Raw genomic sequence first — 25,070 nt, 5'->3', positions numbered from 1 at the left:
TGAGATCACGACCTGAGCTGAAGTCACACGCTTCACCGACGGAGCCACCCAGGTGCCACTTCAGCTAGTTTTTTTTTGTTTGTTTTTTTTTTTTGTTTTTTTTTTTACCTGCCAGAAGTTATTTTAAGCACTTTACGTGTCACTGAAACCTCACACACCTCCTACAGGGTGGTTCTGTCATTAGCTCCATTTTTCAAATCAGGAAGCATTGCAGAGAGAGCTTAAGAAACCTGCCTGAGGAGCTCCTGGGTGGCTCAGTCGGTTGAATGTCCAACCCTGGATATAGGCTCAGGTCATGATCTCTCGGTTTCATGAGTTTGAGCCCTGCCCCGGGTTCTTCACTGGCAGTGCGGACACTGCTGGGATTTTCTCTCTCTCCTCCTCACTCTCTGCCCCTCCCCTGCTTGCCCTGTCTCTGTCTCTTTCAAAATCAATAAACTTAAAAAACATTTAAGATTTTCCTGAGAAGGGAAAATTTGAACAAAGACTTGGAGAAGGTGGGGGGGTGGGTAGTGTGAAGGTGTGGGGAGGGGCCTTTCAGGCAGAAGCAGTGGCCAAGGCAGAAACCTTAAGATGTCCCTTGTAAGCTTCAGCTTTGGCGACAGAGCTGGTTCAGATAGGGATACAGAGACGTGCCTGCTAAGATTAAGACTCAAGGCGATCCGAAACAGGATCCACGTCTTGCACTAAGGTCTTGCACTAAGGTATTAATCGGTAATTAATTAAGGATCCAGGGCTTGCACTAAGGTATTGATTGGTAATTAATTGTTCTTGCCACGCCATTGCTGCCACATATGTGAAGAACATATAAAGAAAGGCAGTTGTTCAGGAAATGATATATTGGTTTTCAGGTAATACTTAAGATGTCGTAATTTATTTATTATTTTTTTTTTTTTAATTTTTTTTTTTTTTAACGTTTATTCATTTTTGAGAAAGAGAGAGACAGAGCATGGACGGGGGAGGGGCAGAGAGAGAGGGAGACACAGAATCGGAAGCAGGCTCCAGGCTCCGAGCCGTCAGCCCAGAGCCCGACGCGGGGCTCGAACTCACGGACCGTGAGATCGTGACCTGAGCTGAAGTCGGAGGCTTAACCGATTGAGCCACCCAGGCGCCCCAAGATGTCGTAATTTAAATGTAGCTCTTCAGCCTTCTTTAGCAGTGAGATAGTTCTCCTAGGAAACCCGGGAGCCTTCACAAAGTTTTAACAGAAGTCACAAACAACTTCTTAAACTAACCGGTTTCAGAATAAACAGATAATATTCAGCGGCCTTTCTTATAACAACGGTACCTATTGAGGGATTATAAAGGAAAAAAATCTCACTTAATTTAGTCGCAAAAATATGAGAGTGAAAATAAAACCAGACGGGGCGCCTGGCTGGCTCAGTCAGGAGAGTATACAACTCTGCATCTCGGGGCCGTGAGTTTGAGCCCCACGTTATATGAACAAATAAGTAAAAACTTTTTAAAAAGTAAATAAATACAAGACACACGTAAATGAAGAGCCACATAGAAGTAAGAGTGGAGGGGACTGTGCTGTCAGATTTGAAAACATAATGCTACAATAAAAATAGTGTTGGACTCATAGAATAGAGTACATACATCAACAGAACAAAACTGAGAGCATTTAAAAGGAGACTTCAGATTGTATGACAATTGTATTATTTTAATAAGGAAAGGGGAGATTTTTTTTTTGACCATGAATTCAAAGTTTTTTATTTTTTATTTATTTTTTTAAATTTTTTAAATTATGTATTTATTTATTTTCTCAATATATGAAATTTATTGTCAAATCGGTTTCCATACAACACCCAGGGCTCATCCCAAAAGGTGCCCTCCTCAATACCAGTCACCCACCCTCCCCTCCCTCCCACCCCCATCAACCCTCAGTTTGTTCTCAGTTTTTAAGGGTCTCTTATGCTTTAGCTCTCTTCCACTCTAACCTCTTTTTTTTTTCCTTCCCCTCCCCCATGGGTTTCTGTTACGTTTCTCAGGATCCACATAAGAGTGAAACCATATGGTATCTGTCTTTCTCAGTATGGCTTATTTCACTTAGCATCACACTCTCCAGTTCCATCCACGTTGCTACAAAGGGCCATATTTCGTTCTTTCTCATTGCCACGTAGTACTCCATTGTGTATATAAACCACAATTTCTTTATCCATTTATCGGTTGATGGACATTTAGGCTATCCATAATTTGGCTATCCATAATTGGCTATCGTTGAGAGTGCTGCTATAAACATTGGGGTACAAGTGCCCCTATGCATCAGCACTCCTGTATCCCTTGGGTAAATTCTTAGCAGTGTTATTGCTGGGTCATAGGGTAGATCTATTTTTAATTTTTTTGAGGAACCTCCACAGTGTTTTCCAGAGTGGCTGCACCAATTTGCATTCCCACCAACAGTGCAAGAGGGTTCCCGTTTCTAGGAAAGTGGAGATTTTTAATAAATGTTACTTGGAAAATCTATGAACAACGTGGAAAAAAATTTGACTTTATTTCATGCTATAACCAAAATCAACATCAGATGGAATGAAAGGTCAGCGTAAAAAAAGGTAAACACTAAAGCAGCTAGAAGAAAACATAAATTAGTGTATACTTTAAAAAATTATAGTATGGGGCACCTGGGTGGCTCAGTCGGTTGAGTCTCCGACTTCGGCTCAAGTCATGATCTCACTGCTGGTGAGTTCGAGCCCCACGTCGGGCTCTGTGCTCACAGCTCAAGCCTGGAGTCTGCTTCAGAGTCTGTGTCTCCCTCTCTCTCTCTGCCCCTCCCCCACTAGTGCTCTGTCTCTGTCCTTCAAAAATAAACAAATGTTAAAAAAAAATTTAAATATACATATAAATTGACAAAAATATTAAGCTATTCAGTCCCTTTCTCCCTAGCACATCCATAATCACACGTGCATAACATGCCAGAAGTAACTGAAAGATTCTGGAGCTGGAAAGACCGGGAGCATTCATTTCCCTCTCTGCTCATCCACTCTCAGTTTTACGATCTCTTTTTCCTCCTTGCATCCCTCCACAGTCAGATTTGTGCCATTTCACACATTTCTGAATGGACTACAACTCTCTCTGTCTCAAAAAGCAACCCAGGGTCCCCAGGTTGTTTGTATTGTAACTAGTCATCTAGCTGAGATCTTAGAGTCAGTGTCCGTCGACCTACAGGTCTCTCTACAGGCCATACTATTAAAGGGATGAGTGAAGCCCTCCACATTCCTTAACTGAAACCTGGAAGGAGATCATTTTCAGCAGCAACAGCAAAGCGTGTGCCTTGTAGACCGTCGGGGCGCAGAATGTTGCCAGTTTGGTAGGGTCCCTGTTTTCCGGTAACTGGGTGGCGAAAACCAAAGTTTTGGTAACTCGGTGGCCTAAGGCTTCTGGATTTGTGTTTCTTCTCTCCTTCCAGGGGGGTTTTGTGGCCTGTATGATTGCGATTCTGCAGCAAATGGACGACAGCCACTACAGCCACTATATCAGCACTTTCAAAACCAGACAAGACATCATTGTAAGTTGTCTTCATCGGGGCCTGGTAACTTTAAGACTTCTTATATTCGGCGCACGCACACCCAGACGATAACCCACACTGATTCCCTTCCCACCTACCTCCAGTGCTGCATGTCTGTCCACGGCGATGACAGAAAGGAAAGGGTGGATTCTCACTTTCTGTCTGTGATAGGTTCTGGGGACTACAAAACATGTCCCAGGAAGCCCTCACTCAGCCTCCCAAGTCTCTTGGATTTGGAGAGAACCCTTATCTAGAAACATGTAAAAGATCCTTTTTGCTCTCAGAAGAGAGGAGTACCTCATCTTCAGGGACAGCGGTCACGCCCTCGGAAGGATTCTAGGAGGCAAAGACGTGCACAGCACTGTGTCTGTGATGTGCCTGCTGCCATCATTTCCAGTACTTCCTGGAAAGGGAGACAAGAAGGGGAATACTTGCCCCTTAGAATGTCGACAAGGTATCCTAAGCTGAAAACATTCCATTCTCTTTTGTTTTCAGCGAGAAAACCGTTCTCGCGATTACTGTTTAGCAGGCCGCCGAAGGTTGCTGCTTCCCCGGGATCCTTCCCTGGAGGCAACTGTCAGTGGCCGTTCAAACATCCCTGAACGTGTCGCCTTAATCTTGTAAAGCGGTGGGCTGGACACGGCGGGGTCAGTAACCCAGTGTCCCGTTGCCCACGTCCTTGCGGCGGACAGTCTCTCATGATCAGTGCTGTAGTCTAGGCTCTACATTGTCTACTCTCTGTCTCTGTTATACTCGTAGTCTGTGGTCCGTGCACCCAACGATATCTAGCTCTTTCTCGGCCAATCGACTTCCTTTCTGTGAGGCCCGCACGATGGAAAACCACACAAGGAACTGCACAGAAAGTGCGGTGCAGTGGCAGGAGTAGTAGATTCAGGGATAAACTGTGTCACTTCATCTGGAGGCTGCCATGAGCCTCCTCTTAGGCTGTACTCTGCCAGGCGGCCCATAGCATACAGAGGCCCATAGCGTTAGGCAGGTGTGGCTGCAGAGGGAGTTAGGATGAGAGGAAGGCAGGGGAACGATGGAGGCAGATGGTGTAGTGGGTTTAAGAACACAGGCTTTAGGGGCGCCTGGGTGGCTCAGTCGGTCAAATGTCCAACTTCGGCTCAGGTCATGATCCCACGGTTCGTGAGTTCGAGCCCCGCGTCGGGCTCTGTGCCGACAGCTCGGAGCCCGGAGCCTGCCCCGGATTCTGTGTCTCCCTCTCTCTCTCTGCCCCTCTCCCGCTCACGCTCGGTCTCTCCATCTCTCAAAAATAAACAAACATGAAAAAAAACAAAAACGAAAAACAACACAGGCTTTAGAGCATCCAAATCTGGGTTTGAATTCTGGCTATTTTACTTCCTTCTATGAAATTTTGGGCCAGCTATTAAATGTCACTAAAGCTCGGTTTCTTCATCTGTAAAGCTAGTACCTATGTCGAGGGTTAATGTAAAGGAGCACTGATTGAGTCCACACCTGGGAATTACCTAGCTTTGTGCTTGGCATGTAGTTAATGACTATGAGGACTCGCTATAATAGTGACTTTATTATTATTATTGTCATGTAAGATAAAGTTGACATAAAAATAGTTTAGTGACGCTAAAAATTTCCCTCAGAAAGCAGGTAGAACAAGGGAAGTTCTAGTAAATTCAGGCTCTTGACAATTTGGTTCTATTAAGTAGGCGAAAGAACAGGTTTGACTTGTGTTTTCTAGAACAATGGTAAGCTCTTCCCTCTGTGTTGTTTAACTAAAGGAGGATTCTTATCCCCATGAGAGAACTATAGTCATCAGGGGTAAGCCTGCAAGGGACAGCTAGGCCTTTTGATGTCCAAGGGACTCTCCTTTCCCTTCCTCCTGCTACCTTCTGAGGAAATCACTTGGAAGACTTTGGGAAATGGGAGATAAAGTGAGATCTGGAATAATCTATGAGTTGTCTTTATTATATTATACTGTCACTGTTTACAATTAATTTAGATTACCAAGAGTTGAATGTGGAATCAGCATGGGAAGTGGATAACTGGGGACATCTTGGGTGGCTCAATTGGTTGAGCATCTAATGATCTTTCAGTCACAAGATCGAGCCCCACATCCAGCTCCACGCTGAGTGTGGAGCCTCCTTAAAATTCTCTCTGTCTCTGTCTCTCTGTCTCTCTCTCTCTTTCTCCCTCCCTTCCTCCCCCTCCTTCTCGCCCTCCTTCCCTCTGCCCCACCTCCCCTGTGTGCTCTCTCTCTCTCTCTCTCTCTGAAATGAAAAATTAAAATGAAAAAAAAATTTTTTTAAGATTTATTTATTTTTGAAAGAGCACAAGTGGGGAAGAGGCACAGAGAGGTGGGCAGGGGCAGGGGGCAGGGTGGGGGAGAGAAGATCCAAAGCTACGCTGACAGCGGCAAGCCCAGTGTGGGGCTCAAACTCACAAACTATGAGATCGTGACCTGAGCCGAAGTTGAATGCTCAACCGACTGAGCCACCCAAGTACCCCTAAAAAATTTTTGATTTATAAGTGGATGACTGGCATTTAAACTTAATCCTTTCTTCACACACCATGAATTCATACTGATTTGAGAGAAGGAGTTAATAGACTAGTTAATGCGTTGTGGGCACGCTTAAAATGTATGATGAAGAGGGGCACCTGGGTGGCTCAGTCGGTTGAGTGTCCGACTTCGGCTCAGGTCATGATCTCACAGTTCATGAGTTCGAGCCCCACGTCGGGCTCTGTGCTGACCGCTCAGAGCCTGGAGCCTGCTTCGGATTCTGTATCTCCCTCTCTGTCTCTCTCCACACCTCGCCCACTCACACTCTGTCTCTCTCTCTTTGTCTCTCAAAATAAATAAACATTAAAAAAAATTTTTTTTAAATGTATGATGAATTTTAAAACTCAGGAAATATGTCTATGATTTGAGAACCGAGGATAGAAAAGTTTGACTCTCCGTTGAGCCAAAGGAAGGTTCAAGGGTAGCCCAGACCTCAGAGCCAGAACCGTTCCCCCTCCTGTGCTGTGTGGCCGGAAGTTAGCCACCCTGCCCCGCCCCGTCCCGGAGGAACATCCTTACAAATGGAGCCCAGGCCGCCTGCTTCCCCACCACTGTGAGCCTCCTGCTGCGTGATGTTAACTCAAAAGATACAACTGTGCGGTTGGTGCCGGAGGAATTGGCCCGGATTCTCATCTCAGGAATCCGAGTGGAAAATATCTAAATTTAACCAACTAATAAATACAAAGCTTGCAAAACTTTTTAGCTTTGAATTTTAGCTCGAGTCGTTCTATTCCTAAGCTGAGTTTTGCTCCCAGCCCCACCCCCCCGCCCTTTGAGTAGAAGAGCTCTTTTTCAGACATCGTGCTCTGTGTTCTTTCGTTATTAGTTATTACCATCATTGCAGGGCGCGGCTGCCATCTCTTTTTAAGGGCCCTTTAGGACCCTTCCCCCCAAGCTACCCATGGGAACATTCCTGGAATAGGAAGAATCCTGACTTTGCTTTTTATTTATAGCGGTTTTGTTCGGTTCTAATAATAATGAAGGAGGATTGGACTCAAGAGTTATCAGCAGTCTCACCCTTGTTGGTAAATTCAGTCTAAGTGCGGTAGTCTGTTCCATCGACGCTTGGCAGGAGAGGACTAAGGCATTATGGATCTAAAGTTGGGGCCCAAAACCCCAAGCTGTCTTCCCCGCTCTCCCACTTCCTAGTTTCTACGGCCTTAAGTCTTTCACTTTTTTCACAGGCCTCAGTTTTATCAGTTATAAAATGTGGACAACTGTTTTGTCCTTGTCAGATCCCTAAAAACCTTATGAAAAAGGTAGGCTGTAATTTCGGGCTGGGGCCATTGTGTTCTGATGGGGAGCTCCCTCCGGTCACTTTTTCCACAACTGCTCCTTTGTTCTCTGCAGGATTTCCTCATGGAAACTTTTATCATGTTCAAGGATCTGATTGGAAAGAATGTCTACGCCAAAGACTGGATGGTCATGAATATGACACAGAGCAGGTAAGACAGCCCCAGGGCAGGGCAGGAGTCATTTGACTCTGAATTACTTGGCTTTCTTGACCAGGTATGGGCCCTCCCATAGAGTGCTATTAAATCTCTGCGGCCCGTCCATGCTCTGTAGAGCAAGAATTCTCCTGTTTCTGGATTGCTGATTCTTTGCTCACTTCTCACCTGAGGCTCTCTGCTCAGGTGTGGTCCCCTCATTGCCCAACTCCTGTCATCCTTGGCTCTCCCCCGGTGCCCCTTGGTGGCTCTGCACCACCCTCATCATCATGACATTCAGGGCCTCTGCAGCCTGAATGTCTTCCTGCTTTTCTAGCCTTGTCTTCCACGATTTCCCTCGGTAGCACAACCTGCGCTCCAACTGAACTGGCCTCTCTCTGGTCCCCAAACATGTGCTGTGCTTTCCGTTGGGCGGCTGCTTCCACCTCCAGTGCCTTCCGCATAACCTTTGGCTGTCAACCTGCCACCCGTTCCTCAAGGTCCTTCTCAAATGCCATCTCCAAAGGAAACCTTTCCAACCTGGATGTCGCGTCCTCTTCCTTTTGATTTCCCCGTAACTCTTTGACACCCCCTCCACAGAATTTTCCGTGTTCTTTGTTGGGTCATGGTTCTGTTCACAGGTCTCAGGTGACCCCCGCCAAGTGGCAAACTTCTTAAGACCAGAAACCCTCTCTTTCAAGGCAGACCTTAAGCCAGTGCTTTCCAGTTGTTGGACCACAATGGAATGGAAGCAAAAAAACTGCATATATATATATTTTTTCCATAGTTTCAGAATTTTATATATATATATATATATATATATATATATATATATATATATATATAAAGATTTCAGAATTATATATTATACATATAATATTAAGATTTCATAATTTTTTTAAAGAACTAAATAAATCATTCTAAGAGCTGTTAACTCTTAGAAAAACCCTTCCTAGCTATGTACAGATTAAAGAAAAAAAATCGCATCAGTATCACCAGACTTGGAAAGACAGGTGTCACAGTAGAGTGCAAGAGCCCTGTCTGAGGCTCAGGAGACCTGGTTAATCGTCTCAGCTCTACCCCTAAGTGGCTACATTGTGGAGCAGCCCCCAGTGGATCTCGTAGACCATTCTAGAAAATGAACAGTGCCGTCTCCAGACTGCTCTGTCGTTGGTTTCTGATGACCTCAATAGATGTAAATGTCTTATGCTGCAGAGCCCAAGTTTGGTTTGCTTTGGTTTTTAACATAGATGGGAAATGTTTTAAAGACAGAAAGGTGCTTTCTTTATCTGGTGTTTTCTCCCTCAGGGTTTTCCTTCGTGCTATAAATCAGTTTACTGAGGTTCTCACAAAGTTCTTCATGGATCAAACAAGCTTTGAACTTCAGGTAAGCATGGCTACTCACATCATTATTCCTCAAATTCTCAGCCACAGCAAGAGAACTGTTGCATTTTGGAAAACGTCACTTCAAATTTTATCATTTTCTTACTGTTTTTTTTTTTTAAAGATCTTATATATTTTTTTACTTTTTAAAATATTTATTTTTGAGAGAGAAAGAGGGAGAGACAGAACACAAGTCAGTGAGGGGCAGAGAGAGAGAGACACAGAATCTGAAGCAGGCTCCAGGCTCTGAGCTGTCAGCACAGAGCCCGACACGGGGCTCGAACTCTTGAACTGTGAGATCATGCCCGGAGCTGAAGTGGGATACTTAACCGACTGAGCCACCCAGGCGCCCCTATCATTTCCAGATGCAAACAGTTTTCTTGTTTTTCTCTCCTTTCCCTAAAGTGCACATTCCTGTCACTCCGTCCTTCAGACAGTCAAGTCGAGTTTTTTTTCTTCTTTCCGTAAAAGTAATACAGGTTAAAAAAAGAAAAAAAAAAAAAGTAACGGCAGAAAACATAGCAAAGCAAAAAGAAGAACATTGAAAGACAAATAGCCCTACCTTCCGTTGTTAACACAAATACATGCATACTCAGGCTTTCAGCTAGGCACACAGATATTTCTCTGCCTACGAGTGATTTGGTTTCTAAGGAGAGGTTTCTATATGTGCTTGTTTGAAAATCCAAAATGATAGCAAAGCAGGTGCCCGCGAGCTTCATCTTCACTCATTTATTCATTCATTCATTCGTCCAACAAATGTTAGACGGCACAGGGTGCCATTTTAGGCCCTGATGAAGCCAGACAAGTTCCCTGCTCTCATTCCAGCAAACGTTTTGTTGGTGATATGCTTTTGCTGTGTCATGGGGCTTCGTTTATAACTGCGAGACTTTAAAAGTGGAGACTCATAAGAAGAGAAAGTTATATGTGCATTTACATATACGTGGATATGTGTGTGTGTGTGTATCTGTGCCAAAATGGAACAATATATTTGCTAGTTAAACATAATATATATATACATACATATATATGTATACGTATATATATATATGTATGTATATATATATACGTATACATATATACACACCAAAACGGAATCAAGCTATGCAGTTCTTTGGCAACCTGTTAATGTAATTATTTTTCTCTCGTCTTTTCAATGATATTAAACACTTCCACCATATTTTTAATGGCTGAATACAGTCCGTTGCATGGCCGGGCCATGATTTATTTAACCAGATTCTTCTTAGGAACATTTAGATTGCTTCCATCTTCTGCTATTTAAATAAAACAGTGAGGGCCTTCCTTGCTTTAAATATTTTTAAATACCCGTCATTATTTTGCCAGGATAAAGTCCTAAAGTATTTACTATTTCAGAAGTTTGGCAGAATTTTAAGGCTTTTGATACACGTTGCCAAACTGCTTACTATAAATAGGTGCATTTACTGGCAGCAGTTTTCCTTTATCTCAGGAGTAAAGACCAATATAATAGTCTGGATTTTTTAAAAAAACTTAATATTAATATTAAGTGTTAAAACTTTTCAGGGTTGAATAAATGAAACCCGAGAAAGAAAAAGGAGCCTTGTGGGTTTTATTTTGTTTTTCTCATGAGTTTCTGCGAGTGAATTTCTACCATGTGGCGTGATCTTACCCTGACCCTTATTAATGTTACTTTCCATTTCTTTTCACCCACACCATTAAATTTGAGCAGCTCTGGAACAATTACTTCCATTTGGCGGTAGCGTTTCTCACCCACGAGTCCCTTCAACTTGAAACCTTCTCTCAAGCCAAGCGCAACAAAATTGTCAAAAAGTAAGTGTCCCCTTAAAACTTGCTTAAGGTTGGGAGGATGACTCTTCCATTTGTATTCAGAGCAAGACTTTTGGTATCCCAGAAATTAACTGGATAGAGTCCCTCCCCGGCCCCCCACCCCCGCAAGGTGTTAGCGAGATAGGTGTTTTTTTTTTAATTTTTTTTTTTTAATTTCAAAAATGTTTTTATCTATTTTTGAGAGAGAGAGAGAGAGAGATCAAGTGTGACAGGGGAAGGGCAGGGAGAGAGGGAGACACAGAGCCTGATGTGGGCCTCAAACTCGTGAACCCCAAGATCGTGACCTGAGCCGAAGTGGGACGCTTAACTGACTGAGCCACCCAGGTGCCCCGTGAGATAGGTCTTAATGTAATTATTTTATAGGCTTTAAATTTCCTCTGATTCACATCTCTTTTCTCAAGGCCCCCTTCATTTTCCCATCAACCGTTGCATTTTTTTTTTTTTTTTTTTTTAACTGGAATCCATACTTGGAGAGGCACCAAGGCTTGCCAGGACTCCAGTCTCCAGGAACAGCTGCCCACCTGCTGGCAGCTTACCCAAATTGCAGGCACAGCGCCCCTCCCACTCAGGCATCACAAAGCAAGGTCCTCTGGCCCCACTGTTTTACCTCTCAGTCACTTCAGCAGAGGAGCCAAAACTAACACATCACCTAAAAAGGCCCTCCACATTCCTGGCTGGGGATTCAACAGGGACATATGTGCAAGAGTGATGAGAGATTTAAGGAAGCTTTTCATTGCTTTCCTTTCCGGTCTGTTTCAGAGTTCACAGGGAGCCTGGAAACTCAAGGCTGTGTGGTTTAATACAACTTGAGAAATTTACCACTGAAAGGCTGTGAAATTTGAGTTCTGATCCCTTGCTGGGATGTCTGGGATTCTAGGCAAATTATCTACCTCTGGGTTCTCCCGAAAACACTGAGATTGTTGGCTAAGAGACTGAGATTTCAATCTCAAAGATAAGACTAAATCAGGTTTTGTAGATTTCCCTGCAGCAGGTATGGAGAAAGAATTGAGTTTCAAGATGATAATACCTGCGTCTCATTCTTTAGATTATCTTAAATGACATAACTTCTTTCAAAGATGGATTTGATATTGGTCAAACAATCAAAAGTGAAGTTAGGTGGCACCAAGTCTGATAAATAAAGTGGCTAGTTAGGCTTAATAGCCTAAGGGTTTTGATCAAAGGGAAGTCTATGTAAAATATATATGCATATGGGCAAAGATGTACCTTGGGAAAACATTTTCATTAATGTTATACCAACACGAATTGTTTTTTTCCTCGGGATTTCTCTTATTTTCAGTAGAATTAGCATCAATAGCAGTATTGACAAACAATAGGAATAGTTGTCATTTATTCTTTATTATGTGCCAGACATTAACTAACATACGCTTACCCAATGTAAATAATAAAATGAGGTATTTTTGTGAAAATGGAATCGTCAGAGAAATTTGTTTTGTTGCTGTTGTTGTTTTAAACAAAAAGTTTTTAAAGGTTTTTATACTGGTTTCTGCAGGCATTTACAAAGGTGGAATTTGAAAACAATGTTTGGTACAATGGGTATAAAATGGAGAATGGTGGCCACAGCATGGGCCATGGGTCCATATTAGAGTTCTCTGGGAACGTTGGCCACATCTACCCTTGGCCCACCCTATTTCTGTTTTTTCCAAGCCCCCAGCGTCTTTGGTGTGTGATGTGGGGTAGCCTCAGGCCTATGTTTTCTGTAAGAGATACCCAGGGGATTTTGATTCATCCATCCCCAGCCACGAACCACTGAATAGATCCATGGTTTCTCTCTTTCTTTTATCTTTTTCGTTATTGATTCCTGTAAGGAAACTTCTCAGAAATTATTTTTCTAATCCCACTCCCCACCTCCCCCATGAAACATTAACACAGCTGCATATCTGATTAGGTACTATATGTATATTTGTACTCTGTACATAAGAATAGTAAGCCTTCTTTGCCCCCAAGGACCAACTTTCACCCCTCTGGGGACCATCTAGAGCTTCTCAACGTGAGTCCTTTGTAGAACATACTGGTGTGGATGTGAGTTTTTCAAATAAAAATGTATAAAGTCAGCATATTTGTTAGACATCAGTCACATTACCGTATAAATCATACCCCATTTCTCTCTCTTTTCACTAGTGCTTGTTACATTTTCTTTTGTTTCTCTGCTTGACAGCAGCCAGAATATCCCTCACCCTTCTCTCTTCAGTAAGTTTGACAGTTTCATTTCTCAGTTATTTTTCCGCATTTGCATTTGGCCCCCTCCTGCTAGTTAAGTCCCTTCTCCATGTGGCCTTGTTCTCTTTGGGGGCTCATTTCGGTACTGACTGTGGCCTTGCCTCGAACCTGTCTTAAAGGTGGCTCTAGAGAGGCACAGGCTGTTTTCACAGGCCTCATCATTTTCATTTCCACCTCAGATCTTTCTGTTGTTTATGATCTTCTTCCTAGATATGGGGACATGAGAAAGGAAATCGGCTTTAGAATCCGGGACATGTGGTATAACCTGGGTGAGTGTATGACCTTGAACCGTACAACTCCCGTGTAATAAGCATCCCACGATGGGTTCTTTTCTATTTTAACTCCCAGTAACCCTGACATTTATTTGTCTGTGTGTCTAGAAGGGAAAGTTGACTTGTCGGTCTTTCATTATAACATCCATATGTTATCAGGAGACGATGTTGTTTAGTCACTCACTTCTGAATTTGAGTGGATTTACCCACATGACCTTTTCCTTTTCCGTAGAGGAAGGTGGGAACACTTTACTGCCACTGAAATCACTTTTTAATATCCCCGCTTACTTTCATTTCAGGTCCCCACAAAATCAAATTTATCCCCTCCATGGTGGGTCCCATTCTGGAGGTCACACTGACCCCCGAAGTAGAGCTCCGGAAAGCCACCATCCCCATTTTCTTTGACATGATGCAGTGTGAGTTCAATTTCAGCGGAAACGGCAATTTCCATATGGTAAGGAGTGGCAGAACTTGAATCTTACTAATGTGCAGATAGTTGACTCTTGCTTAGTTTCTTTCTCCACCGAGAAGCAGTAGCCTGAATTATACAAATCGAAGTTGCTTTAAAAACTTTATTTACTTTTCACGCCGTAAAGCAGTTAGAGGGAGAATCAGATATTTCTCCACGTGGCCTAGAAACCCTTTTCACTGCATGTGTTTAACTATCTCTGGGTAATTCAAATTTGACATCGTGGGTTTTAATCCTGCCGGTTGCAGTGTAGCTGAGAACATAATGCAGTGGGTTGGGGAAAAGATGCTGAGGCCTCTCTGGTTTTGAGATCTCTCTCAATTTGCATGTCTTTCCCATGCCTCAGTTTCCTTATCTATAGAGTGCTTTGGAACTGAAGAGGTCTTGTAGCTGTGAAGTTCTGCAAAAGCAAATTCCATTGCCAAGACTTAGCCAAGAAAAAAAATAAAATAGATAATTAGAATCATTAGGATTAGTCAAAACAGGAAAATAATATTGGGGGAATTTTTTTTTTTTCCAAATGTAAAGCAAAGGACAAAGTAACATGAGACTCGTCTAGAGAGTTTTGATGGGGCTCTGGTACCTGATTAATGGATGACATGAATTATGATCTTCCCTATAATATATTGGAAAGTGTTCACAGTTCAATAAAGGGGCTGTGTCAAATCTAGAAAGGTTGGCGGGGCGTCTTTCGTGGCTTCTTCGAAGGGTATCTGGCGTTCTCCTGGGAAATTCTAACTCTGCTTTCAGTTTGAGAATGAGCTGATCACAAAGCTGGACCAAGAGGTAGAAGGGGGCAGAGGAGATGAACAATACAAGGTCCTTCTGGAAAAACTGTGAGTATTACAGAAACAAAGCCTCAAAGTTGACGCGTCATGTAGTGAGGGGGAGAAGCAGGCTTCTGCTGCACAGACAGCCTAGTCGAGGAGTCCCGGGAAGCTCTGGGGTCACCGCCACAAATGGTCCCGGGCGGTGGGGGGGGGGGGGGGGGGGGTGTTTAATGGAGTTTACACCATCTACTGTTGACATTTGTTTGTCTGATGTGAGTCAAATGTCCGTGTTTTCCTGGCCAGCCCTGCCCCTCAAGAGCAGAGCAGATGGAAGGTGGAGGGTGTGGGGGATATACAGAGCGATGGCATTTTGCCCAGTGTTTGAATTGCTGAACTTCACCAAAAGTGCTATCGCCTCTAATTATAGCTTCAAAGCACCATTTAAAGGAGGAAGGAAAAAACATTTCAAAGTCCACTTTACCTTTAAACATACCTTGTGCCCTATAGAGGGCCTCTAAGAACACCTGTTACATCTCCAGCCAGGCTGGTCGTTGCACTGCCCTACGCACCTCCCCCACATCCAACATTTTTATTCTCTCTCTGTGGTTACTCCCTACCCCCCCACACCTATCCCACACACCCCTCCTGCGCTCTGAATTCTCCTTTGCTCAAATGGAATTACAGTGTAAAAGTGTGGTTCAAAACACTTGGAATTTGGAGTTAAAGAAACCTTCAAATCCCGTTTTCTCCATATTCTAGAAACGTGCCTTTGGACAAGTGTTCTAATCTCTCCGATGGCCCTCTTTTTTTTCATCTACACTAACAGCATGTACACTTTGGTAAAGGTTGAGGTGTAAATGAGGCGATGCATCAGAATAGTGTCTATTACAGAGCCCATGCTGAATGAGCGTCACTGCTCTGGGTTTGTGCCGATCACTGCTGTCATCCTCAAGTCCTCCGTCGTCCATGGCGCTCACTACCCTAGACTAGTCATTTCTTGTGTCCTCTGAGCCTTTGTGATTTTGACCAGCTGTGTCACCTGTTGATTGGGTATGTGCCCCGGTCGCTTCGTTGGCCACCTCTTTTGTGGGTGTGGCGCGTACTAGACCGTGCTTGAGGTTGGGTACTCCCAAGGTCGTTTCCCTCTTTGTTTTTTTTAAGATTTAAAAAGCCAGAACACTGGGTGCTCAGGAATGGAGCTGAATTGATAACTCAGCTGTATTTTCTTTTCTTTTTTTTTTTTTTTAATGTTTATGTTTCAAGAGACAGAGCGTGAGTGGGTGAGGGACAGAGAGAGGGACAGAGGGACAGAGGGAGACACAGAATCTGAAGCAGGCTCCAGGCTTCGAGCTGTCAGCACAGAGCCCGACACAGGGCTCGAACTCAGAAACCACGAGATCATGACCTGAGCCAAAGTCGGACGTCTAACCGACTGAGCCATTCAGGTGCCCCTCAGCTATATTTTCAAGAACCAAAAGTCTTTCTTGTTTGGTTTTTAGTGGATGACAAGACCCATTTGTTGATCTTTTCATCCCATTTCCATTAAGTCCACCTGTTTGAGTTACCTACCTGCCACATAATCACTTTTGTAATTCAGATCTCATAAGGGGATTAAATGGAGAAATTATATACATATACACGTACACAGTTTACAAATGATAAACTACCCATTTTTTAAAATCCCAAGCTGACTTTTCACTATATGATGTTTTGTTTGTTTGTTTGTTTCATTCTTTCTGAGTCTCAGAACAATATGACTATACAAATCTCCAGTGCTCAAGAATAATCCTAAAGTCTGGGCTAATTCTTTGAACCCGTTTCTTTCTCTTTTTTCCTCTTGTTCTCTGAGTGTTTTTTCCAGTTGTCAAATCTAAGAAGCCCCTATAGAAGCTTTTCTCTGTTTGAGTCCAACAAAACAGGATTTATACCAAGCCTCAGTTTATTTATTTACAATTTTGTAGTTTTGTGGCGGTGGCAGTTAAATAGCACTTTTGTCCAAAGAGCCACATGTCTGGATGTGCACTAGATTCCTTGTTTCCTCTAGACCGGGCATCGATCCAAGGCTTTCCAAAACGTCCACAGGATACCCCGAAGTGCTAGGCCTTAGGGAGAATAAAGACATAGAAAAGATGGTCTCTTTCAACTTCAGTTAGAGTGATCAGATAGCATACACACACCTTTGGGGCAAAGGTTTCCATTTCTGTGGTGTCGACAAAAGACAACGAATACAGATAGAAGCTGAAAGATGGGCATTGTGGGCTGGGGTTCTAAGTGACAGTGGGATTTGAGCCACGGCCCTGAAGACAACATAGAACTTGAGCCACCAGGAGGTACAGCGTAAGAGAAGGCGCCCGAGAGAGAGAGAGGCTGGGATTGCTTCAAGGGTGTGTTTCTCCTAGCCTGGGGCCTCCTGCTGCTAGGACCTTGGACAGTGCTCATTAACGGTGCTGGAATGACAGAGTACGGAACGCGGGCATTTGTCTCTACTTCCACCCTTCCAGGCTCCTAGAACATTGCCGGAAACATAAATACCTCTCCAGCTCTGGAGAAGTGTTTGCGCTCCTGGTCAGCAGCCTGTTGGAGAACCTCTTGGACTACAGAACCATTATCATGCATGACGAGAGCAAGGAGAACCGCATGAGCTGTACCGTTAACGTGCTGGTAGGTCCCGAGACCCTGGGTTGGCGAGAGGGCATTGCAGGGCCAGCCCCACAAGCACAGCTCAGCTCTGAGTCGATCTCTCAGGCACAGAGGTGCCCTGAGGCCACCTTTACAGAGTCTGGGTCCTGCTGAGTCTAATGGGAGCAGCTGACTCAGCTTTGGACTCGGATATCCGCTGCCACACAGACCTGGAGAATAAAAGTGGACACAGGGATAGAAAATGCCACATTAGCTCTTAGCTCTTACTTGAAGGCCATCTTTCACCCGTTTCTGTGTCTTGTTTATATCTGGTTGCTTTATTGTTTGGAAATATTGGGCATAGGTGAATATGCATCAGAAACCCTGTACCATGAGGGGAAAGTCATGGAACCCTCATGGTGCCAGAGCTCTGTGGTCTTGCCTTTCCCAGATATATGTAACTGGGACCACCGACCTCAGAAGCATAGGCTGCCATGAATTCCTCTGCTTAATAGACAGGAAGAACCTGGCACCACTGACTGCCTGAGAAAGAAGAGACCATCAGTTGACTTGAGTATCAGTTGGCTCTTTGTTCACTTAGAGGATTTCCCTCATGTTTTTTAGATGAACGGTCCTAAAAACGTTCTGCAGTTTATCTTCTTTATAAATGATCACTTCCTTTCTTTGTAGGGGTATTTGTTAAAGGGTAAAATTAAGTCTGGAAAGGTGACTCTGTTAAAAAGCAAAAGTCGTGGTTTGGCCATTTTTGATAACCTTTGGTTTACATGGGTATTTTTGACTCCCTTTTCTCGGTAGAATTTTTACAAAGAAAAGAAGAGAGAGGACATATACATAAGGTAAGCTGAAGGAGATTTCTGCTTTTGCCATTTATGCCATGGCTTTATTATTTATTTCTTCAGTTAACAAATACTAAGTCCCAACACCACGCTTGCTGCTTTGAGAGACACCAAAAAGTGTGTCATCTGCCCCGGGCCCCCCCAAAAGGGTAAGCTCTCTAGACAGATATGTAAGCACAGTACATAGGGAGACTGGTGTCGCGATTCCAGGAAAAGATAGAAGACTGGCCAGAGCAGTCGGGAAGCAGTCAGCAGAGGCATGGCCATGTGCCTTCCTGTCCAGGACTGCTGAAGTCCTGACCACAAAACGAACTTGGATTTAAACTGTATGTATTTTCTTAGGGAGAGATTCCATAGTTCTTATTAGCTTCTCAGGGAGGGGGGAGGGGGTCCGTGACAATTTTTTTTTTAATGGTTATTTATGTTTGAGACAGAGAGAACGCAAGCAGGGGAGGGGCAGAGAGAGAGAGGGAGACACAGAATCCGAAGCAGGCTCTAGGCTCTGAGCTGTCAGCACAGAGTCATATGCGGGACTCGAACCCACGAACCGTGACATCATGACCTGAGCTGAAGTCAGACGCTTAACCAACCGAGCCACCCAGGCGCCCCATGACGCTAAAAAAAGAAAAAAATTAAGCATGCCTGTGTTAAACAAAAAGTACAGTAGAGTAGATGGAATGGGAAAGATACACAGGCAGGAAGCGGCACAGCGGGTTAAGTGGATGCGAAGACGGGAAGTAATAGATTCCTTGGTCTGTGAGAAGGAGGAGGGGAGAAAAGATGGGGAAGAGGCCGTGGTCTGGTTGCCTAATGAGGTGACCCTGAGCCCCAGAGCACCTCCTGTGTCCCCTTCTTACCAGGTACTTGTACAAGCTGCGGGATTTGCACCGAGACTCAGAGAACTACACAGAAGCCGCCTACACGCTTCTCCTACATGCTGAGCTTCTGCAGGTAAGTCGGCGGGGAAGGCTTTTTTCCACTGGGCGGGAGCCAACTGGCCAGCCCTTTGGGACCAAATCCCGCAGGCTTCCTGATTCTGACGGGAAAGAGCCTTGTCCAAGGGCGACCCCTATAACCCAAGAGTTAGTCGAATACCATCTAAAACAAGCACAGCGAATTTCCTGACCAGTGTTGGGAAAATGTCGGTTATCATTTATTTAAAACTCCTTTGGAAGCAGAGCACAGCTCACAGGTCTCTAGTAATGGACAGTCTAACCGAAGAAACCAAACACATTGATTAATATACGCAGCATATTAATAGATGTAAAAAAAAAAAATTGTGCAACTGTCAAGAACTAAGTTGCAAATGAACATAGCAGTACTTTCCTATTTATACTCTCTTACTGGGTAAAAGCGTGCCATGGATATAAGCACATCTGTACATCATGGTGTGTAATTATTCCCGGTCCCGACCAGTCCTCTAACTTTGGATTCTCGTATGAACCGCTTCTTTCAACATCGCAGTGTCGGAGTGACCAATAGACAGCTCACGCTTCACCCGGCAGTAACTGTTATTTCCCACTGTGGGTGGGGGATGATCCGTTCCTACCTTCTCCTTTCTGCCCATTTTACCAAAGCGCACCTCGGTCTACCCAGGGGCTCTGGCAAATACCTGTTGTAATCTTTTTTTCACCGCCCCCCTGTCGTGGCTGAGCAAGAATCATGGGCCTGTAGAGTTAGTGAACACCTCTGTCAGGGCACAGACTTTGTGGGGGGGTGGTGGGTGGCGGCGGTGGGGGGAAGCAGTTAAGATTTAGTCTCTTAGAAAATTTGAAGTCTGTAGTACAGTATTGTTGTCTGTAATCATTATGCGTTAGATGTCCAGGATTTATTTATTCTCTGGCTGTACTGGTACCCTTCAAGAACATCTTCTTGACGCCTTGGTGCCTTCTGTTTGCATGTGTTTGGCTTTGTTAGGTTCCGTACATAAGAGATACCACATAGTATTCATATAGTATTTGCCTTTTTCTCGGTCTGGCTTGTTTCACTTAGCATAATGCCCTCAGGGTCCATCCATGTTGCCGGGAAAGGCAGGATTTCCTTCTTTCTCGTGGCTGAATGCTATCCGATTGCAAATATCTTCCGCAGCTTCTTTATCCGTGTATCCATTGCTAGACGCTTAGGTTGTTTCCTTGTCTTGGCTATTGTGAATCATGGTGCAGTGAACACAGGAGCCTAGAGATCTTTTAGAGATCCTGATGTCATGTCCTTTCCATCCACTTTATTTATTTATTTTAATGTTTATTTATTTTTGAGAGAGAGAGACAGAGCGTGAGTGGGGGAGGAGCAGAGCGAGAGGGAGACACAGAATCCGAAGCCGGCTCCAGGCTCCGAGCTGTCAGCACAGAGCCCGACGCGGGGCTCGAACCCACAAACTGTGAGATCATGACCTGAGCCGAAGTCGGACACTTCACCGACTGAGCCACCCAGGCACCCCTTTTCTATCCACTTTTTTTTTTTAAATCTCCATTGCTGTTGTCCTGGTCCATTGTCTTTCCCCTAGAGCACCATGATAGCCTCCTATCGTATCTCTTTGTCTCTGTTCTTGCCCCAGCAATTAATTTTCTGGTATAACTTTATTTTATACTAAAAGAACACAGGTACGTTGTTCTTAGCTCTGTGATTAAACACAGGACTCCTCTGCCTCACCACGTTCCCCAGGGCAACCATTCACAATCCATATTCAAGTTCAGGGCGTTAAAAAGCTTATTGTTTGGGGGGGGGGGTGGGGGAGGGCTGGTTGACTGTGGAATGATCACAAAGAGACTCCCTTGTGTCAGTGACCATAGGTCTTTTCATTTGTGCTGCTCAGAAAGTTAAACACCCTACCCTGGCATAAAGTATGCGGGGCGGATGCAGCTACGCCCCGCCCAGGTAGCTACTGGATTTAGGGTGCCGTTTACGAAGTACGGTCCGTAATTTTCCTCACTGGGATGATAGTCCATCTTTATCACGTAGTAAAGGGCTATACAGGGCAAGTCGCTTTTGTAGATTTGCTCAACTTTTGCATGGTCTGAATGAGTACTCCATCCATGCACCAGCACCACACTGCCCCATAGTATGTTTTACTACCTGGTAGTTACTCTTCACGGCTGTTCTTTATTCCGAGTTTTCCACCCCATTCCTCTTGGTTTGTTTTTCCATAAGGACTTTGGAATCATGAAATTTAACCAGAGATCTAGGGAGAATTTCCATGCTTATGGAGTAGCTGTTTTCTCATCCAAAACCATCCAAAAGGACTTTCCATTTGTTTCCATTTGTCTGCTTTTGTGAATGTGTTAAACGTTTTCGGATGGAAGTCTTGCATATTCCTTGTTATGGTGATTCCTAAATACCTTTTCTCTTTACTTTAATTACGGCAAAATGCACATAACATAAAATGTATTGTTTAAACCATTTTTAAACCTTTCTATAAACTTTTTGTTTTTAATGTTTGTTTATTTTTGAGAGAGAGAGCATGAGCAGGGGAGGGGCAGAGAGTGAGGGGGACAGAGGATCCGAAGTAAGCTCTGTGCTAACAGCAGTGAGCCATGATGGGGGCTCGAACTCACGAACCATGAGATCATGACCTGAGCCGAAGTCGATGCTTAACTGACTGAGCCACCAGGCATCCCTATTTAAACCATTTTTAAGTGTACCATTCAGTTTCTTTATGTACATTCACGTTGTGGGGGTGCCTGGGTGGCTCAGTCAGTTGAGCCTCCGACTTCGGCTCAGATCATGATCTTACAGTTGGTAAGTTCGAGCCCTGCATTGGGATCCATGCTGACAACTCAGAGCCTGGAGCCTGCTTCAGATTCTGTGGCTTCTTCTCTCTCTGCCCCTCCCCTGCTTGTGCTTGCTCTCTCTCTCTCTCTCTCTCTCTCTCTCAAAAATAAACATTTAAACATTTTTATTAAAAAAAAAAAGCACATTCACGTTGTGGTGCCTGGATTATCTTCGCATTTTGCGTTTTTTCTGTTGGGGTCTTCTATTTTTCAGAGTGGTCATCTATTTATAGGAAATTCGTCTCTAAATTATTTCTGAGTTTGTTAATTTTTGTGCCGCTACTTAATTCTGTCACTGTCGGGGGTAGTTTTTCAGGTGACATGCTTTATGAAGGGATGGATTATGAAGAATAGAGTCTTGGTCTATACACAGTGATAGGTGTACCCCCTCCTGCCCACTGTTATACTTCTAATTTTTTTCTTTCATCCAATTGTCTGAGTGACACTTTCACTGAATGGCAGCTTTGCTGGTTGGCAACTTTGCCTTTTTTTTAACTTTTCACGTTCAGCGTGACATTTGTTTTGAAGCTGGCATGTGCCTTTTGGGGGGAGGGGGGTAATTTTTGTGCTTAATAAATAATCTAAACACTGCAATACGGCCAAGTTGAAAATATACACAAATTTGACTTTTACTAGCTGAATACTTGTTACATCGATCTCCTTTGATTAATTGACTTAGTTAATCACCGCGTTATGTTAATTTCTTTTGTTCCTTTTGTTTGTTTTTCAGTGGTCTGACAAGCCCTGTGTACCCCATTTGCTTCAGAGGGACAGTTACTATGTCTATACCCAGCAAGAGCTCAAAGAAAAGCTGTATCAAGAGATCATTTCATACTTTGACAAAGGCAAAGTGAGTTTGGTTTTTGTTTTTGTTTTTTTTTTTTTTGTAGTAGGGGAGGGAAGAAATTGGCTGCAATATTGCAATGCCGTTCTGATGCTAACTACCCACGGTTAGCACAGACCCCTCAGGTGAAGGAGATAGTCACCAGTAAAACAGCCCTCTCTTTAGACAACCAGCCACAGTTTGGGGGACTCTGGACCACCCACACGTATGACCAGCTGACAATAAATTTGAGCGGAGAGGGTCCTATCAAATTTGATAAGTCCCTCAAATTTGAGGGTCCCTCAAATTTGATAATATGCCAGAACAACTAACACAACTTGGTAAAGTGCTGTGCTTACGATTACGAGTTTTATCTCAAAGGGCCCAAATCAGAACGAGCCAAATGAAGAAACACACAGGACATGGTCTAGGAGCGTCCCCAATGCAGGGCTTCTGTGTCCTCTCCCTGTGGATTCAGGTCACATCACTCTCCTAGCAACGCGATGTGTTCACCATTCGGAATCTGGCCTGAACTCCTCCTGTGCATAGAGTCTTTGCTGGGGTTGAAGGCTTCATTAACTGACTCAGTGGCCACACGAGCGAACTCAGTGCCCAGCAGCCCTCTCCTCCCTGGAGGTCAAGCTGATACCATGTAGTTCAAGGCCCCAGCCCTCTAATCCCATGGGCTGCGGTTCTGGCAAAGCCAGTGCCCATTCTGAGACAGACCACAGGCCCAGTGTGTGTCACCTCATTAGTAGAACTTCAGGTGTGGTCTGAGGGTCCCGCCGGAAACAACAGAGACACTCTCATCACTGGGGACATTCCAAGAGTTTAGAAGTCCCCTCTTAGGAGCTCGGGACAGAGACTGCACGAATTATTTTCGAACAGTGACTCATGACTCACTCTTTTCTTATTCCCATGTGTCTCTTGGAATTCTGGTATTTTTCATGGGAGAGGAAAGGAGAGATAAATTGAAGAAGTCAGTAGACATCAGTTATCTTGAAGGCGCATTACCCCATGGAGAATGTACCGGGCAGCCCAGGGCCCGGCTCTCCATGACCCTAATTTCATCACTTAGGCATTGCTGAGTGCCAAGAGCCAGCACCATCATTTTGAGTACATTCTCTAGAGATTGTAGGCACATGGCATGCCTGGGTGGCTACTTGCCAGACTGCACAGGTAATAAGCAACCTGATTGCTCCAGGGGCTCTCGAGAAGGTAAAATAAACATGTGAACTGGGCAGGAAATTGCAGAGTCTCTGGTGAACTGGAGAAAGCATGTTCAGCTGAAAGGCTTTAAAAAAAAATTTTTTTTTTTAACATTTTATTTATTTTTGAGAGAGACAGAGACAGTGTGAGCGGGGGAGGGGCAGGGAGAGAGGGAGTCACAGAATCCGAAGCAGACTCCAGGCTCCGAGCTGTCAGCACAGAGCCCGATGCGGGGCTCGAACCCACGAACCATGAGATCATGACCTGAGCCGAAGTTGGATGCTCAACCGACGGAGCCACCCAGGTGCCCCAACGTTTATTTATTTTTAAGAGACAGACAGAGTGCGAGCAGGGGAGGGGCAGAGAGACAGGGAGATACAGAATCCGAAGCAGGCTCCAGGCTCCGAGCTGTCAGCACAGAGCCCGATGCAGGGCTCGAACCCACCAGTTGTGAGATCATGACCTGAGCCGAAGTCGGGCGCTTCACCGACTGAGCCACCCAGGCGCCCCTAGCTGAAAGGCTTTTACAATGGAGAAAATAGTATAGAAGGGATAATGGGGGGAAAAGGAAAAAACGGTGTGCTATCCAAACAAAACATCCTAGAGTTGACACGTTTCAGAGGTCCGGGTATTTCTTACGGACTGCCACTTCTGGCCACTATTCCTGATTGATCAGTGCAACTTGTTGGTTAAAAATAGACAAATGAACAAGCCAATGCATCCTTCAGAATGGGAGAAGATGTTTGCAAATGACATATCGGTTAAAGGGCTAGTATCCAAAATCTAGAAAGAACTTACCAAACTCAACACCTGAAAGACAATCCGGTTAAGAAATGGGCCCAAGACATGAATAGACTTCTTTTCCAAAGAAGACATCCAGGTGGCTAACAGACACATGAAAAGATGCTCAACATCATTCGTCATCAGGGAAATTTATATCAAAACTACGATGAGATAGCACTTCACATCTGTCAAAGTGGCTCAAATCAACACAAGAAACAACAGAGGTTGACGAGGATGCAGAGAAAGGGGAACCCTCCTTACCCTGTTGGTGGGAATGCAAACTGGTGAAGCCACTTTGGAAAACAGTATGGAGGTTCCTCAAAAAGTTAAAAATAGAACTACCCCATGACCTAGCAATTTCACCACTGGATATTTCCCCAGTGGATACACAAATACTGATTCCGAGGGACACATGCACCCTGATGTTTATAGCAGCACTATCAACAATAGCCAAATTATGGAAAGAGCACAAATGTCCATTGACTGATGAGTGGATAAAGAAGGCATGGCATATATATATATATATATATATATATATATATATATACACAATGGAATATTACTCAGCCATCAAAAAGAGCGAAATCT

General features: G+C 44.2%; 1 protein-coding gene across 1 annotated transcript in view; it reads left to right on the top strand.

Moving 5' to 3' along the window:
- Positions 1–25,070, top strand: part of DOCK5 (dedicator of cytokinesis 5) — a 218,722-nt gene that overhangs the window by 154,914 nt on the left and 38,738 nt on the right. The window contains exons 28-38 of the mRNA XM_042983204.1: positions 3,407–3,505; positions 7,392–7,486; positions 8,777–8,855; positions 10,557–10,657; positions 13,124–13,182; positions 13,485–13,639; positions 14,405–14,490; positions 16,926–17,085; positions 17,860–17,900; positions 18,761–18,851; positions 22,398–22,517. Coding sequence (XP_042839138.1) covers positions 3,407–3,505; positions 7,392–7,486; positions 8,777–8,855; positions 10,557–10,657; positions 13,124–13,182; positions 13,485–13,639; positions 14,405–14,490; positions 16,926–17,085; positions 17,860–17,900; positions 18,761–18,851; positions 22,398–22,517 — 1,086 coding nt within the window. The remainder of the gene's footprint in view (positions 1–3,406; positions 3,506–7,391; positions 7,487–8,776; positions 8,856–10,556; positions 10,658–13,123; positions 13,183–13,484; positions 13,640–14,404; positions 14,491–16,925; positions 17,086–17,859; positions 17,901–18,760; positions 18,852–22,397; positions 22,518–25,070) is intronic.

The sequence above is a fragment of the Panthera tigris genome, chromosome B1 (genome assembly GCF_018350195.1).
Source record: "Panthera tigris isolate Pti1 chromosome B1, P.tigris_Pti1_mat1.1, whole genome shotgun sequence".
Classification (NCBI taxonomy): domain Eukaryota; kingdom Metazoa; phylum Chordata; class Mammalia; order Carnivora; family Felidae; genus Panthera; species Panthera tigris.
This window is presented reverse-complemented; position numbering and strand designations above follow the sequence as displayed.